This window comes from Aristolochia californica, unplaced genomic scaffold (assembly GCF_029961685.1).
Source record: "Aristolochia californica isolate CCGP_79_NKW_82.1479 unplaced genomic scaffold, dmAriCali1.0.hap1 SCAF_7, whole genome shotgun sequence".
Lineage (NCBI taxonomy): Eukaryota > Viridiplantae > Streptophyta > Magnoliopsida > Piperales > Aristolochiaceae > Aristolochia > Aristolochia californica.
This window is the reverse complement of record NW_027182268.1, coordinates 5,812,344-5,830,737: the sequence shown is the minus strand read 5'-3', so window position 1 is coordinate 5,830,737 and position 18,394 is coordinate 5,812,344. Positions and strand designations below refer to the sequence as shown.

Sequence of the window (18,394 nt, the reverse complement as noted above, 5' to 3'; positions counted from 1 at the left end):
GTGAGAATATTGACAATTAACTTGCCCATTTCCTTCTGTGAACCAAATTTGAAATGGTTGATGAGTGCTTAACAGAAGATCCATTTCCACTACTAACAGAAGAATCGTGCAAATTTTCCGACCAAAACCCTATTTTTTTCAGGAGTAAGATGACATGAATACAAAATTCAAACATACTAGAGCAGTTGATGTGATGTTACATTGAAACCACTGTAATAGCCCTGGATTCAAATGAAAAAGGAAAACGTGAACATGAAAAGCATCAAAGATAACCTACGGATATATACTACTCTTTTTCTTCTTTTTCTATACAAACCAGCATAACAATCAGAACTTAAAAAACCAAAGAAGAAGACACTAGAAATAACAAAGGCAGGTCCAATGGGAGAACCACAGAAACTTCTAATTAGACGTGGCATCGTTTATGATTTCTGCGTTGGGTTCTGCAAAGTAGGGTTTTACTCACGAAAAGTGGTGTGATTGTGTTACTAGATCCATTCCAATGCAGATTTAGAGCGGAGGTAGGGTGAAAGACAGGAAATGTACAAGTCGTCTCCTGCAAATATGTTGAATGGCTGTTGATTCCTAATCTTGTCTTCAACCCAAACTCCAACGGAGTGCGTCTCTGTGCCGTTTCTGCACAGTGCTGATGAGTGTCAAGAAAGAGCTAGAACAAAGAAAGGAAGAAGATGTCCACTTGGAGGTGGTAGCACTGTTCTCTCCCAAAAGCACTGCTGGCTTTGGCAGTCGTTGGCGTCTGTTCATGGATTCCCCTTCAAGTACTCTGTGCTCGTGTCTCCTTGTTTCACAAGGGGATAGGAACTTGCCCTTCTCATAAAGAAGGGACCAGGAAAAGAGAGATTGTCTCCCTGCTTCTCTCTTTTAGCCTCCCTCCCCACTCTTAACTTGCATAAAATTATTTATTGGAATTTTGTCCTTTTAAAAAAAGAGAAAAAAGGAGAAAAGATTTTTATAAAGACTTTTAGGCTCTATTAGTGTCCTTTCCATGAAAGGGTGGAAAGACATTTCTAGTAGAAATATGTTTATCTTTTTTCTTTTTCTCTATTTCTAGTAGAACTGATCCAGGTAAGAATATTATTCCATTTTTGAGTATTAATAGTAGTTTTGGTATTTTTAAGGTAAATTACAAGAATGCATAGTGCAAACATCTTTGTGACAGCGGCTAGCTAATACAACCCAAGAGATCGGTCTGTTGAGTTGTGTTGGCTATGCATTTGACATGGTATTAGAACTGGATTAGTATCCATGTCCGATGACCTGCGCTGTCCGACGATTCTGTCTTCTACAGTGCTTTCGAGGGTTGTCGAAAAACCTTGTCGGAGCTCGAAAAAGCTCCAACGGGTGGTTCCGTTGCCGGGAAGGGGGTTCTCGCTGGGAAAGAAGTTGTATTGGCTAGGCGTTTGATATTTTCATCTTGCTTTTTTTCTAGGACTAGTCTACTATGTATATATGCATTATCATGGGTTCAATCCCCTCCATTGAGGGGATAGAGAAAACTTATTTTTATTTGTTTAAATGAATCTCATTTATTTTTTCTTGTGATTAGAAGAGACTAATCCATTGCTAGTATATGTACTAGCAAACTTGATCTCCTTCTTTATCCCTTAGGCTGTGTTTGGAACATAGAAAGTGAAGAGAGAAAAGAAAAAAAAGAAAAAAAAAATCTTTTCTATAGTTTGGATGCCCATGAAAACGAGAGAAAAAAAGGAAGAGAAGGGTATTTTCTCTTGTTGGGATTTTATAAATGATTTTTTTATATTTAAAGTACATATAAATTATGATAATACCTAATCATCAATAAAATAGTAAAGAATATTAAAAATAGAAAAAAACTAGGTAAATATATTATTGTGATTGGATTTTAGAAATATTTTACGTATTTTATTAATTAAATGGTGTTAATGAATTCCATTAAAGAAGGGAGTAAACTTAAAAGAAATAGTTTTGTTATTTAATAGAATTTATATTAGGGAATTTTACCAAAATACCGATTTAAAACAACTTATTTATAATAATAACGAAGACCACAAATTATTTACAAAACTACCTAACTTTGACCGGTCCACTATATATGTGGATAGTCAAAGGTGACACGTAAGCTTTGACTGCTTACGTGTTGCCCCGTCATCAAAGTGAAAACTCAGAGTCTGCCACATCATCATTATTGACACATCATCTGCCACGTAACTTACCATGTCATTTTTATTATTTTCTTTTTGCCATGTCATCAATGACCACGTAAGCATGTGCCACATCAGCCCTCACATATGTTTTTAATTCTCTTCCACGATTTTCTCCTCTCCTCTCGTCTCGACTGCTCTCCTCTCGTCGCTCGCCTTCTGCCGCCTCCCTTGCTGCCGCTCACCTCCCCTATTGCCGCTCGCCTCCCCTGTTGCCACCGCTCGGCCTCGGCTGCTTCTCTGCCTCGGCCTCGTCCCCGCTGCCGCCGCTTGCCTGCGGCCGCTGCTCTGCCTCGGCCTCGACCTCGCCCCTGTTGCCGCCGCTCGGCCTCGCCCTCGACGCCCTCCGCTCAACCACTCTCTCTTCGTCTCAGCCTTATCTCTCGTTCTTTTTCTCCGTTCCCCTCTGTTCATCCTCTCGCCGCCGACGTTCTTTCTCTCTGTTCCCCTTTGTTCGTCCTCCGCCGGCCCTTCTCTCGAAACCTAGGGGTGATTTTTTAGGGTTTTTATTAATTGAATAGAATTATTGTATTTAATTATAATGTTAATTTGAATTTAGGTGTTTAATTACTGTATTGATTTTTATGTGATTTACTGTTTAATTTCTGATTTTATGTTAATAAAAATTTTGCCAAATTAAAATTATTGTAAAGTTTTGTAAGATTTTTAATTAAATAATATTTTTTTAATAATTTATTATTTCGTAAATAAGGTGATAAAAAGTATACAAATAAAATATATTTTTAAACACTAAAACAACTTTTTTGTATATATTTTTTAATTTATAAATATTTTAAATGGATAATATATGGGTAAGATTTAAGAGTAAATTTTTTTCTATTTATAAATATTTTAAATAGATAATATATGGGTAAGACTTAAAAATAAAAAAATTATTTATAAATATTTTAAATCCATAGTAAATGGGTAAGAGTTAGATTATTTTTATTTATAAATATTTAAAATTTCTAAATATTATTTTATAAATAAGGTGATAAAAATATACAAATAAATTATATTTTTAAACTCTAAAATAGTTTTTTTGTATATTTTTTTAAAATTTTAAATATTTTAAATCGATAATATATGGGTAAGACTTAAGAGTAAGATTTTTTAAATTTATAAATATTTAAAATTTGTAAATATTATTATTTCGTAAATAAGGTGATAAAAATATACAAATAAATTGTATTTTTAAACTCTAAAATATTTTTTTGTATTTTTTTAATTTATAAATATTTTAAATCTAATTAATTTCTTATTTTATTTTATTTTTTAAAATATGAAGAAATAAAAAGTGTAACGATAATTTTTTTAATTAATAAATATTTTAATTGATATTAAACGGTGTTAAATAAGTAAGAGTTAATTTTTTAATTGTTTATTATTTTTTTAAATAATTTTTTATTTTAGATATAAGGTAATAAAAAGTGTATGTGATTTTTTAATTTTTTTTAAATTTATTCAAAATTTTATCATGTAATGATGTGGCAAATGATGTGTCAATAATAATGATATGGCAGTCTATGTGTTCATCTACAGCATCACTCTGATGATGGAGTGACACGTAAACAGTCAAAGCTTACGTGTCACCTTTGACTGTCCACATATACAGTGGACCGGTCAAAGTTCGGTAGTTTTGTAAATAATTTACTGTCTTCGTTATTTTCATAAATAAATTGTTTAAAACCGTATTTTGGTAAAATTCCCTTTATATTATTATTGAAATAAAACTCCATCAATATGTTTTCAACCGGTTAGCGTGCAGCCATTCCGAAGCTTCATTCAACCCCGCGCTACATAACAACAAACCTAGTGGACGGTGGTCTTCCCTCTCCGTTGCGTCCCCAGACTTTCAAAACTCCCTGTTCAATGTTTCAAACCAGAATATTCCCATCTCACAATGTTAAAGAACAAATAATCAAACATGGAGAATTGTTTCCCGTTCCAACTACACCTAACCGTCATAGGAACTCTGGTTGTTGGGGGCAAGTCTGTTTACGTCGTACAAGGAAACACCTCTTCTCGGACCCTTCGTTCTCCACTCCTAAAAATCCTCTCCTATCCATCACTCACCACTTCCAGTCGCTCCTCTAGTCTGAATTTCCAGCTGACCCAGAAATGGGTCTCATCCACTTGTTTGCTTCTTTGCTTGAATCACCGTCAAGCGACCATGTTGATGAGAGCCTCGTATCGAAAAGTAGTTCCAACGGGGGTAACTGGAAGCGGGTACTTAGAGATTCATTTCTGGGTAGAATTTGGATGATCTTTTCGAGTGGGTGTTTTCTTCCTTTCGTTTCTTCTTTACGTTCATCTTTCTATTTTCTAATTCTCAGTTTTCAATTCTGATTGTCTTCTCTGTAGAGAAGAGAGATACTAGGATACGTTCAGAGGAGGAAGAGAAAGTTTATACTTGGTTGTATGCAATAGCCCAATCAGACAAGGACCTCGTATTTGAGTACGTCAGGTCGACTGAAAGAGGTACATATCTCCAGACAAGTTACCAAATGAAAATGCACTTAGGATTTGATATGATGTATGGACAACTTTAAATCTAAGAACTGATAATGAGCTTCTATCTTAGATTGTATATTGCGACAAGGGTATCACACCTAAGCTCACCTTAGCATGATTTCCCTAGGATGATTTCTTTTTTTTTCTTTTCCTGAAACATTGGAAATGTAAGTGTGGTAATGACCTGTACTCTGTTTCAACAGTAACTCAGACTACAGTCTACTGCTTAGAACCCATATAATCTTCCTTCTATTGAAGAATTTGGTTTGTTAATAATTAAGCCAAACAGAAAAGGTTAAAAAAAAACCCGAATATTTTGATTGTTATCTGATGTATTTCTCAATTTCTGTCAGAATTCATCTAAAAAAAAATAAAAAAAATGCATATGAACCTTCTGGAGTATTGTTAAACCCATATTCTGTTCTCAGGAATTTGACTCATCATTCAGTTCATTGGTACTTGGGATATTTATAGACCATTTTAATTAGTTCTGGATCTCTACTGACAGGTCTGAGCTTCAAGGAGGCAGAGAGGAGACTACAGGAAAATGGACCAAACTTCCCTCTTAATTATACCTTCCCTAGATGGTGGCAGATCCTACGGAATGCATTTTTTCACCCTTTCAATATTATCCTGGTGGTCTTGGCTGCTCTCTCCTTCATAACCAAAGACTATGGCAATGGGTGTATTATGCTTGTACTAGTTTTTATTAGTGTGAGTCTTCGGTTTTACCAGGTAAATTGAAGGTAACTCCTTTGATCAACAAGTACAATGTTCCTGATAACTCATTTAACAATTTTCATATCTATGTCAGGAATTTAGCAGCTCAGAATCTGCTATGAAGCTCTCTCGACTCCTAAAGTCTCCGGTTAAAGTTCAAAGATGTGCAGGTAGAGTCGTCCAAACTGAATTATTAGTTCAAATTGATCAAACAGAAATCGTTTCTGGTGACCTCATTAGCTTTGGCCCCGGAGATCTCTTTCCTGGCGATGTGCGGTTGCTAACAACAAAAGAACTGCTTGTGAGGTATTCTGTGAAATTCAAAACTTCAAAAATATGTTTATTTGGTTTCTTCAATGATCCTACTTGTTTTTCATTTTTTCCCCCGTATAGTGATCGTATTTCTTGAACAGTCAGTCTTCATTGACAGGCGAGTCAGGGACCATAGAGAAAATAGCTGATATGAAGGAAAGCCTATCCACCCCTTTGCTTGAGCTAAGGAATATATGTTTCATGGTATAAATGTCTCAACAGATTAATGATTTGCGACAAAGCAAATTCCAGTTTCTTGAGTCTTGAACTATGGTTTGCATTTTTTATCCACATTCCAGGGAACAAGTGTTGTATCAGGCTCTGGAACTGGATTAGTGGTATCAACAGGATCAAAGACGTACATGAGTACAATATTTTCTACGCTGGGTAGAGGAAAGCCATCTGATGGATTTGAAGAGGGTGTTCGGCGTCTCTCTTATGCTCTTATCGTTATAATGCTAATCATAGTGCCACTCATAGTCATACCAGATTATGTTAGATCTCATGATCTTAGTGAAAGTTTTCTATTTGGCATCTCAGTTGCAGTTGCTCTTACTCCACAAATGCTTCCCCTTATTGTGAACACCTCTCTTGCAAAAGGAGCCCTAGCTATGGCAAGAGACAGATGCATAGTCAAGAGCTTAATAGCTATACAGAACATGGGAGCAATGTGAGTATTGGGATCTTATGCTGAATGTAATTTGGTTTGGTGTTAATTTGTACATCATTTTTTAGTAAATATATTTATGATTTTTCTAAGCGATCCAGATCGTTCCTCATCCATTTTTTCTATACTACAATATGAAAATTAGATTAAGCTCAGTGATATGGGAAATTAGTTGCACTAGTAATTGAAGAAGTTTGACTGACCCATAACAATTTTTGTCCAAATTACTCTATCGGTACTGTTTTCTTTGTCTTCAACTAGAGAATGATCTTCTTCATCTTACCGAATTTACGTTATTCAGGGATATTCTTTGCATTGACAAGACAGGAACACTCACAATGGATCGAGTTATACTGATTCATCATTTAGATAGCTATGGCAAACAGCAAGAAAGGGTTCTGCAATTTGCTTTCCTTAATTCCTACTTCAAGACTCAGCTGAAGAATCCAATTGATGATGCAATCCTGGGATATGTTTACACTAGTGGGTACAGATTTGAACCATCCAAATGGAGAAAGATAGATGAGATTCCATTCGATTTTACAAGGAGAAGAGTGTCAGTTATCATTCATCAAGTACAGAGCACTTTAAATGGCAAAAGTGGTTGTTATCCAGATGTTGATAGATTTATGATAACAAAAGGTGCAGTTGAAGAAGTACTAAAAGTATGTAGTTTTGTTGAGGACATTGATAATGGTGTGAACTTAATTATCTCACAGGAAACTTGTAAGAGAATTTTACATATGGGGGAAGAACTTAGTGATGGAGGATTACACGTTCTTGGGCTTGCAATCAAAAAGATAAACAAGGTACTCCACTCCAATTCTCAGTTTAATTTTGCAGCCTCTGTCAGGCTTATTCCTTCTCAACTAGAAACAGTTTTAGCCACTGAATGAGTTGATAGTTCATGAACTATTTGGTTTGATTGACAACTTATGGAAGCAAGCCATTTCTGATTGACATCTCACACAAAATACCTTTCAGAAACTTGAACATGTTGGTAGGAGCGTTTAACCTTCTCTTGGTTGCTGTTTTACAGTTTGGAGCTTTCAGCAAGGCCAATGAATCAGACATGGTGTTTCTCGGTCTAATTTCCTTCTTTGACCCACCTAAAGATTCTGCAAAGCAAGCTCTTCGCAGATTAGCGAAGAAAGGAGTAAAAGCAAAGGTATTAACAGGTGATTCACTCCCTCTAGCAATAAAAATATGCAAAGAAGTTGGTATCAAAACAACCCATGCTATAACAGGACCTGATCTTGAACTGCTAGACCATGACAGCTTCCATGATACAGTCAAACAGGTCACAGTTTTGGCACGGCTGACTCCTATACAGAAACTCCAAGTCGTCCAATCCTTACAGAAGGCTGGAAACCATGTTGTTGGCTTTCTGGGTGACGGTATAAATGACTCCCTTGCATTGGATGCAGCTGATGTTGGAATTTCAGTAGATTCCGGAGCTTCTGTTGCCAAAGACCTAGCTGACATTATCCTACTCGAGAAAGACCTTAATGTCCTCGTTGCTGGTGTTGAGCGAGGCAGAATTACTTATGGCAACACCATGAAATACATAAAAATGTCCCTGGTGGCTAATATTGGTAGCATGATTTCCCTTCTAATAGCCACTCTTTGTCTACCATTTGAACCATTGACCCCGAGGCAGCTTTTGACTCAGAACTTCCTCTACATTTTGGGTCAAATCGCTATTCCTTGGGACAAAATGGAGGAAGACTTTGCCAAGATCCCACAACGTTGGTCTTCTGAAGGATTGCATTTATTTATGCTGTGGAATGGACCCATTTGCTCAATCTGTGACATTGGTAACTTTGCTTTTCTTTGGTTCTATTATGGTGCTCATGGTCCCTCGAATTCAGAGTTTTTCCGCTCTGCTTGGTTTGTTGAGGGGCTGTTAATGCAGACTCTCATCATTCACATGGTTAGAACAGAGAAAATCCCATTCGTTCAAGAAGTGGCTTCATGGCCTGTTATTTGTTCAACTGTTGTAGTTTCAGCAGTAGGGATTGCTATTCCTCACTCCCCGATTGGGAAGGTCATGGGACTAAGTGCGCTCCCTCTGTCTTATTATGGATTTTTAGTGGTGCTTTTCACAGGTTATTTTGTTCTTGGTCAGATTGTCAAGAGGGCTTATATTTTTCTCTACAAGAAATGGCTTTAAGAGACACAGCCTTGAGTAAAAAACTTACAATGAGAGCTGAACAGCCTGATCTGTACAATGAGGAATGAAATGCATAATTTACAGCCTCATTGTCTTTCAAAGATTTTCTCCTGTCTGATGCATCTTCAGGTCTTACTCTCATCCTTCTGCTCCCTCCTTTATTGCTATCAAAAGTTGGACAACTTCTCTACACAGAATTCTGTGCAAAATCAAACGATCAGCTACAGTAAACCTTTCTGAAGCAGTCCATCATCCTATTTGATGCAAATATAGAGAGGCACATAGTGACATCCACAACAAAAGCTTTCTTGCTATTTCCCTACTTGCTGAAGAATCTGCATAACACAAAATCAGATATGAGTTTCTTGTTATCATGAATTATGAACCTATACCATCATTTGATTGCAAAAACCTGTATCATATTTTTCTTTTTACCTAAAAGAAGGTAATTGTTCAAAATGTTCCACTCAAAGTCCCAGTGCTTCCTCTCATTCTTTAGTGTCCAATACGACCAGCCAAATGAAGCTTGACTAAAAACATCTAACTGGGCCATTCCAAATGCTTGATATGCTGCCTTTGAAGCATTCTTCACATTCCACTCATTTACCCATTCCCCTGGCATTCGCATAAACCATCATCATAAGCTCCAAACGTATGTAATGAATTCAAAAGAGACCAAATTCACTAATGAGAAACCAAGAGTAAATTATCTACAAGACAATGCAACTGAAAAGGAACATGTAAGGTCAGCTATTGTTGGTTGCAGTCTCATGGAAAATATCATATGTGAATTGTTAAACATATATTTCTATTACCGGCTTTTCTTGTGCAGATTTACCATCAATAAATTGCCACAAAAAGTTATCAAAGAATCTATTAATGTCTGTAAGTTTTTAAATAGAACTGAGGGTATGCTTGATTTAACTTTAGTTGCAGTTTCCATCAACTTCAGTAGCACTCTAGTAGAGTTGAAGGCGGAAAGAGCCCACTAATCAAAGTCATGTGTATAGGTATGGACCGGATGCTGACAACATTTACATTTTGCAGGCTTGAAATTTTCCAAAAAGAAGTGTCACAGTAATTCTTTTACAGGTAATTAGGTACAATGCAAAAAGTAGTATGATCTACTATTTTGTATGATACGACTTTTTAATTGTAAATAGAAGTATCGTGCTTCGAATTATGATTTGAAGCTAACCAACTAGATGTGTAAAATCTTAATCATGCGTTATAGAAAGTATTCTTCTCAAGAAGTTTATATATGCAACAACAACCTGGATCTTACCAATGAAGACAAGAGGACCATTTGCACTGTTTAATGCTTGGACCTCAGCCTGTCTATTGTTGTATATGAAGTCAATATTGTCCGTGGAAGTCAGGTTAACATAAAAATCATCAAATAAATTGTAATAATGCAAATCCACCACAGTATTTGAAGTCCCAATATTTGCCTGATACAGTTCAAGTGGGCTCGCCCTCCCAATTCTTTGACAGAATATCACATAAGCAGTAGAAGTGTATTTCCTCACAATCTGGTATCCTTTTGAATAATAAGAAGTTAAGACATCAACTGGGACTGAAGGTGCAAAAGGTTCATTCAACAGCTCAATGCCCAGCAAAGAGGGATGGTTTGCATATCTGGAGATAAGTTAACCTAGATTTTGTTAGTCTTTCCAAATGCAATAATTTATGCTGGTATAATATATACAAATCATTTGACAAGGACTGGATTCTTTGAAAACAGACGAGTTACCTAGAAGCTAGAAAATCAATAACATCCAGGCTTTGAGAGATGAACTCTGGGGATCCAGGCCAATCTACAGATCCATCTCTACTAGCACTATGTTCCATACCATTTTGGGAACCAGGCGCAGCATGTAAGTCAATTATGCACTTGAGGTTGTAGGTCCTGCATAATTTAGGTAAACGGTCATCAAAATACCAGAGAAAAATAATTTGCCAGCAACATGTCTTTTAGATACAAAATATAATGGAGAAAGTCTCACAGTGCCCATGAGAAAGCATCATCCAGAGCTTCCAAGGAGCCTCCAATGAAGGGAGCAGGTGGATCAGGATCATATGCAATCCACCATCCAACAGGAATTCGAACAGTATTTATTTCATTCATGGAGAGAAAGCGGAAGTCTTCTTGTGTTATAAAATTCCTTCTATGCTTCTGCACATTAGTTTTCAGAAATTAATCAAATAAGTATATCGAAAAAGAAAATGACCTTCAGGAATGCAATCTGGTAAGTGCCCTATTTGCGAGATGGGATACCCCAAAATCTGATTCAGATTGCTGTATTGGCCAAGTGATCCAATAAACAGGTATAGGCCAACTTGGCCAATACAGAAGTGTAGGGCTCCAAATCCTTCAGCGTCACATGATAAGAGATGTATTTCACCTCATTAGAAATCCTTTATTTATACTTTGCATTCTCAGAATCTAATATTTTTGGCTGACTAACTATGTTAAATATCAATCACTTTTACTTTCATGGGCTACCTTGAAATGTCATGATTATTATAATGCATAATGCACAGCAATGACACAAGTCACTGAGCTGATTTCCTCTAGCCATTAGCCCTTCAATCAAATTAATGTTGGAGGATGAGTTATCTGAGCAGAAGCTCTTACCCAAGAAATTCATGCATGTCCAAGATCAGGCACAGCATTATGGACTCAAGCATCTTTTATTTTGCTTTATCCAACAAGATTCTATGAAACCATTAGATAAAACATAACAGTAGTGGCATTAGAAAGTACCGATAGAACTTCTTTGGCTTTGTCCTGTCCATATCCATTTGCAAGTTGGTAATCACCATGCAAGTCATTTGCAGCAATTATCATTTGAAAAGTTGCTGCATTGTCATCCCATCCTGGGTTCCCTTGATAGTTTGCAACAAGCTGATTGGTCGATGTAGCCTTAGAGAAGAAAAATAGTGATTCAACATATCGACAATCTGAAAAGGAATGTAGGTTTCAAATTTGCAGCCTGTGTATGCAATATATTACCTGCACATAGATCCCACTCAAAAGTCTAATGTGAACTCTATCATGGTTTCTCTCAATATGAAATGTTTCAGTTGCTGAAGGAGATTCTGCAGAGGCTGAAATTGACTCCCACTCACCACCACATGTTAAAAATTGGCCCCCAAGGGATCGGAACTGAAACTCGGAATCAGATACTCTCCATATCTATTACAACAGAAGTAGTCTCCATCCATAAATCTTGAATAAAAAAATCATTTTATTTGAAAATGATATTGTACCCCTGGAACAAATTTTGAAGGTCAAACTTTTAGAAAAGAAAAACCAAGTAACTTAAAAAATCAACATACAAACAAGAAGTTCAGGATCAGGAGTAGTCAAAAGGATAAACCTTGAAAGTTTCCCAGGAAGAAGGAACACTCCGGTCAACAGTTACTTCGGCACCTCCCCCATTTGCTGCACTGACAAATTTTTGCAGCATTATAGATTTGAATTGAACTTGGGTTCCATCCTGATAGTGACCCAACAATAAGAGCAACCAAAATAAAGAGGTAAACAACTAATTATGATCTGAAAAATAGAAAATTAATTCAAAACATATACTCACTAGCAAATCTCCGTTAGGAATTTCATCAAATAGAGAAGTTTTGATCCATCCTTCAACAACCAACCATCCACCTAAATTCACTCCTCTAATTTTAGAAACCCCTTTGAATGTCTCCTCTGCATTCATTTCCAATTGAGAAAGGGCATCTAAGAAAAAAAAAATCAATCAAGAAGCGATGTTATTCATTACACAACATCCAAAAGAACTGATGATTCACCACTGAAAGGCCCAACATGTTCCAATCTCTCAAGAAGAAGAATGCTATTAACCATAAAAGAACATTCAGAAAGAATTGACTCGAGCCACAAGAGAGAATTACTCATGTGAAACAAGAAATGCATCGCATCAATTGCAGAGAATTTGCTAAAGAGACTACTTTTGCTGAGGTAAGAAGGACGTAAGATCTCTAAATGACAGAAAATGAGAGATCCACTACCGAAGTAAAGCAAAAGAAAAAGGAGCCTAGCTCATCGACCAAACAGAGTTGCATAAAAATTAGAAGAAAAAAAAAGACAAAAAAAGAAGCTGCAGAAAAAAGAAGAAAACATTTTAAATGTCAGGAAAGAACTAGTGTTTACCCGAACGAGCACCATTGAAGAGGAGAGAAAAACACGTGCAGAACACCACCACCCATTTGCAAGAAACCAGTTCCATAATGCTGTTGAGTGTTGAGAGAACCCAATCTCTGCTTGGAAGAAGAAACCGAATCAAAAAATGGAAAACATCCTTATGATCTTTAAAAGCAAATGTTACTTGAAAAAGATATCAAATGCCGTTATTATACCTTCCTTATCACCAAATCCATCCCAAAAAGAGCTTAAAATAAGCGTTGGCATGCAAAATAACTCAGGAAATAAATGGGAGAATATTTTTTCATTAAAAAAAGACAAACGGTTTTGAAGTTAATCTTCCAACATAATCAGCATTCGGGAAGTCGCTAAAGCCGACGAAGGTTGTTGAACGGTGACAGACCCATCAAACGTAAGAGTGAAAAAATAGCTTTTGGAACGTAGAAGACATCACTACTTTTTGTACTCTTTTTGTGTGCCTGACTTGAAGTCCAAGCAAGGAAGGTTTTCTCTGGGCTGCGAAGATGGAAGGCGCAAGAAGTCTTCCAAACTTTGAAAGATTACTTGCCAATGACAACCGATAGATACGAGAAGAGAAGAGCCCATACAACGCAAATTTGGAGACGCAAGACGTCTTCCAAACTTTGAAAGATTACTTGCCAATGACAACATACAATGCAAATTTGGAGACGCAAGACGTCTTCCAAACTTTGAAAGATTACTTGCCAATGACAACCGATAGATACGAGAAGAGAAGAGCCCATACACCGCAAATTTGGAGTGTATATACCGTGTCTCGGGCTATGCAGTTGGCAGATGGAGAACGGATGCAAATTTTACTTAATTACTCCGCATCAGGAGGGTTAGTCCACAATGAACTTGAATTGAAGTAAAATGAATTGATTCAACATTAACTCATCTTTGGGTATTAGTGTAGACGAGTTCAAGTATATTGGAAAACAGATTCCAGTATTAATACCCCAAATGAAAAATATGATATAAAGAAGAGAACGAGTAACTTTTTATAATATACTTAAATAGAATATATACCTAAATATATAATTAACCAAAATAAATATGGCTACTACACAAGTGATTTAAAGTGTAGCATTAGAATATATTAATATCCTAATTAATGAAAAACTATATTATATTACTTAATGATTATAATTTATTATAAATTAAAAAAATAATTACATATGACTAGAATAAATTATTTAAAATAAATGAAAAAGTTATAAGTGAATATAATAAATAAATAAATTATATTGTAATAACATAAGATATAGTTTAACATTAAAATTCATTATATTTAATACATAATAAATAAATAATTATATTAATTTATCAATAACATAAGATATATTTTACATATTATTAATTAATAATATATTAACAAAAAATGAAAAACTAAGGGTTTAATTAATTGGAAAAATTAAACATTATCTTCCCTCACGTTGTCTTCCTCAACGGTGGGCCAGCGGGCCATGGCGACAGAGGCGACTCTCCGACAGTACGCCAAGAGGGAGAAAAGAGGTAGGCTGAGAGAGAAGAGAAGCCAGGAGGCTGAGAGGCTCTGCGACAAAGGTTGGCCTCCCATGCTCTGCGACGGAGGTCGAGAGGTAGGCCGAGAGGAGGGAGAGGAGAGGGAGGCCGAGAGGAGGGAGGAAGGTCGACGGGGGTGGGGGAAGAAGATGAGGGGAAAAAAATCGTCGGGAGAGGAAAACAGCGAATGAGGGGCAGAAGCAACGCGCGTAGCGCAAGTCCCCCGTTTTTGCCTGAGCAAATGAAATAGTATAATCTCACTTCAATTCAATTATTTCTACACTAACGTCATGTTTTTTATTAACTAGGTAATCCGGGAAGGAATTCATTCCACTTCATTGTGGACTAACCCCCCTAGATTAAGGAATTAGTGTAGATTGAATTTCATTTCAAGTGAATCACATCAATTCATTCACTCTGGCAAAAAAAAAAGGGAGAATTTAGGGGGGATTAGTCCACAATGAAGTGGAATAAATTCCTATTTACCTAGTTCATTAAATAAATGGGTTTAGATTCGGACCTCCTCTCCCCCCCCCCTCGGCCTTCTTCCTTCTCGACCTCGGTCACATAGCAGGGGAGGCCTTTGTCGCAAAACCTCTCGGCCTCCCGACTTCTCTTCTCTCTGCCTCCCTTTCTTCTCCCTCTCGGCGTACCATCGAAGCACCGCCTCCGTCGCCGTTGCCCGTTGGCCCGCCGTAGTTTCCCGCCGCTGAGGAAGACGACACGCGCCATGGGGAAGACAATGGTTTAATTTTTCCTAACATCGTCATAAAAATAATAATTTCTATTAAAAAATAAAAATTAATTAATCTTTTTCTTAAAAAAATCCTTTTCTCCGAGACAATTTCTCACGGCAAAGGAAGTAACCGCTCAATATTTATTTAATTCTCACTTTTGTAACTTGTGGTCTCGATGTGGGCATCTTGTTTTTGCTTCTATTTGAAATCTTGGACTTACAAACTTCACGTGAACAGAACACATTGGTAGCTCATTAAAGGCCCACAATCTCAGAAATCTTGGACTTACAAACTTCACGTGAACAGAACACATTGGTAACCCATTAAAGGCCCACAATCTCAGACAGAGTATCTGAGCTTTCTCTTTCAGTGGAACCGTAGGTGGGCTACCCCAACAGCCTAGGGTAAATTTAGAGTAATATTTTCCAACTAATAATCATATTAACTTTCGTAACATTAAAGGAATTACTTCTACTAACAATTGAAAAATCGGGAAAAAAATGATGTAAAATTGTAGCCTCTCAATAAGTTTCGATTTTTGTGGCTTAGGCAATGCTTGGAGATAGGGGTGGCATCCAGTTGAGCCAAGCTCAAAGTTGCATATGTTTGAGCTTGGTTTGATCTGAATACTTTGAACTCGAACTCGAACTCGAACTCCAACCCAAGATTTTAACCGAGTTTGAGCTGGTTAGAGCTCTAATCTACATTTAAAAGTGCAAAAATAAAAAAATTACAAAAAAAATAAAAAGAAATATTGTGATGAACTTAGTGCCATTGAACTAGAAGCTATTATAGAGGAGTCTGAAACTTTGCAATTGAGTATACTAATGTATAATAACAAGCTTAATAGACTTAAAAGAAAATACAAACACCTCCATCAATTGTGTTTAGTCCATTGGCAAACAATAACATTAGATAATGAAGGGACCCAAAAGGGCGGAATAATCAATCGTCTTTGAAGTTTGAGGTAAATTAGAGAAACTATCAACCAACTAACAAGGGAATTGACGAAAGGAATTAGAGTAAAGTGTATTTTTGTAAAGAAAAATATATGCTAAGTGTCGGCTCACGAGATAACAAGCCTTGGAAAATCTTGATTTTGACTTATTATACTTAATGAGCCTTATTTCAAGTTTGAGCTCGAGCCGAGCTCAAGTAAAAACTGAACTGAGCCGAGTTCGAACGGTTTGTAAGCCGGTTTGGCTTGATGCCACCCCTACTTGGAGAGATGTGATAGTTAAGCTTAGTCATCGAATCTATGATCTTCGACAGCTCCAATCATTATTTATCTAATTCTAAAATCTAAAATGCAACTAATTAAATATTAGAGAGCATAATTAAAGTCACCAATTCTCGATCGTGTAATCGAGATAGGGGGGGGGGGGGCTCGGGTCAAGGTCGGGTTTTTAAAACCCAAACCTGACCCTTACCTCGAACATGAACCTGAAAAAAAACTTAAATTGGTTGAAAAACCAACCCCATCCTTCCCTCTTTTCCTTATCCTTCAACCCCATCCCTTCTCGTCCTTACCTTATCCCCTCATCCCTCATAATAGCCCATTAAAAATATATAAACATGTAAAAAAATTAAAAATTAAAAAATTACAAAAAAATAATGATTTGCATAATAGAGTTAAAACAACCTATTCATACACCATATATACCTGGATAGAATAAAAAATAACTATTCAAATTAAATTTATATTCATAGAAATACTAATAACTATGGAATAACAAATAACTTATTCAAATTAATTTATAGGCATAAAAATACTAATAACTTGTTCAAATAACTGCACTCCATTACCAATTAAAGATACTATAAACCAGTAAAAATCATAAAAAAAAAATACAGTGACAAAATTAAAACAATCTTAACATACACCACATACCTGGATTGAATCACAACTAACCTATCCAAATGGAACTTATATGAATAAAAATACAAATAACCAATTGAAATAATTAAAATCCCATCACATTGTACATAAAAATCAAGTATAACATAAACATCTTATAATCAAATTAAAATCTTAATATATCATAAAAATCCCCCAACATCAAATTGTTTATCACGTACAATGTCGCAACAGTCATACGACATAAAATAACTCCTCATAAGTCACAAACTAACATAGATTTATTAATACCATATAATAATGAAACTTATAATAAAATGTCATGATACAACTCTAAATAGCTCCATTAAGACAAGAAACACAAATTTCTAAATAAAAAAGTTAGCCAATATTAAAAATAATTAATTATAATTAGAAATATAAATATAAATATATAAACGCCATCAAAATCAAATCAATCTTTATCATCATCGCCTGATAACTCAATCAATAAAAATATAGGAATACAAGTTTCCGTAAAAAAGAAATAAAAAATAATGTTGATTAATAATTTAAAATAATTATTAATTAATAAATAAATTATAAATACTTAATTAAACTTACCATCAAAGTCAATTCCAACCCATGCACACACATTAAAGCCTATTGGACATAGAATACCATAGTAAGCACTAATCACTCTGTTACTTCTATTAAAAGTTGACTCACATGAAACTATAGAAATAGGGACGACCAATAATAATGTCGAAATATTTCCTACCATTTGTCTTCTACCACATCATAATATCGAAATATGAATTCCTAGGATTTAAGGGCTCATCCAAGTAGAAATGTAATTTAGATCTTGATATTTGTTCATTCATACTCTTCTTAATATATGACTCAAATTTCGATAGATTACTCTATTTAACATAATCTATGCTTGTGGAAGATACATTCATCTCTATATTGGACATTTTTTTTCTTGATATTCTCTCAAAAGCATATACAAATATTCACAAGCAAACCTCTTTCCTATCATCTAAAAGTACAAAATAATTCTTCAATGCTTATCAAATTTGCTAAACATTGCTTGTGCCATGAAGAAAATAACATATTCCATAGACTAACTTCATAGTTAATACTTACTTAGATGTCACACATTTTTGCAAAGAAAATGTTTAAGGTAAGATATTTAGTACCTGAAAATAACTGAGAGACCTCACTAAACACCTCTAATCTAGAACATATTTTATTTGTCATTCTCCACTCTTCTTTAGTAGGCAATTCCCTGTTACATTTTTCACTTTGTTTCAAATGTACAAATATATTTTTATATTTTAAATCCTCTTGAAGCAACTTATAGGCAAAGTTCCATCAAGTTTTACACTCCAAAATCAACTTCTTTTTACAAAAAAAAATTCTTAATTGATAAGTCATTTATTCAAATTTATCAACTCGAGGGTTTGCAGTCCGGTATACAACCCAATATCTTATAGTCTCAATTGCTCTTTTGATCT

General features: G+C 35.5%; 2 protein-coding genes across 2 annotated transcripts; one reads left to right on the top strand and one right to left on the bottom strand.

The window, feature by feature from the left end:
* Positions 1-4,451: 4,451 nt before the first annotated feature.
* Positions 4,452-8,698, top strand: LOC137936860 (uncharacterized). The gene is made up of 8 exons (XM_068781789.1): positions 4,452-4,476; positions 4,566-4,682; positions 5,224-5,450; positions 5,530-5,741; positions 5,849-5,951; positions 6,047-6,417; positions 6,716-7,223; positions 7,454-8,698. Exons 1-8 carry the CDS (start codon positions 4,464-4,466, stop codon positions 8,585-8,587), a joined length of 2,685 nt encoding a protein of 894 aa, XP_068637890.1. The 5' UTR covers positions 4,452-4,463; the 3' UTR covers positions 8,588-8,698.
* A 138-nt stretch (positions 8,699-8,836) lies between these two features.
* Positions 8,837-12,797, bottom strand: LOC137936859 (probable glucan 1,3-beta-glucosidase A). Its single transcript, XM_068781788.1, has 10 exons — positions 12,765-12,797; positions 12,187-12,332; positions 11,971-12,090; positions 11,604-11,786; positions 11,355-11,513; positions 10,594-10,763; positions 10,341-10,496; positions 9,873-10,225; positions 9,023-9,202; positions 8,837-8,922 (listed from the first exon to the last, which is right to left on the bottom strand). The coding sequence occupies exons 2-10, from the start codon at positions 12,310-12,312 to the stop codon at positions 8,837-8,839; spliced, it is 1,533 nt and encodes a 510-aa protein (XP_068637889.1). The 5' UTR covers positions 12,313-12,332; positions 12,765-12,797.
* Positions 12,798-18,394: the final 5,597 nt, after the last annotated feature.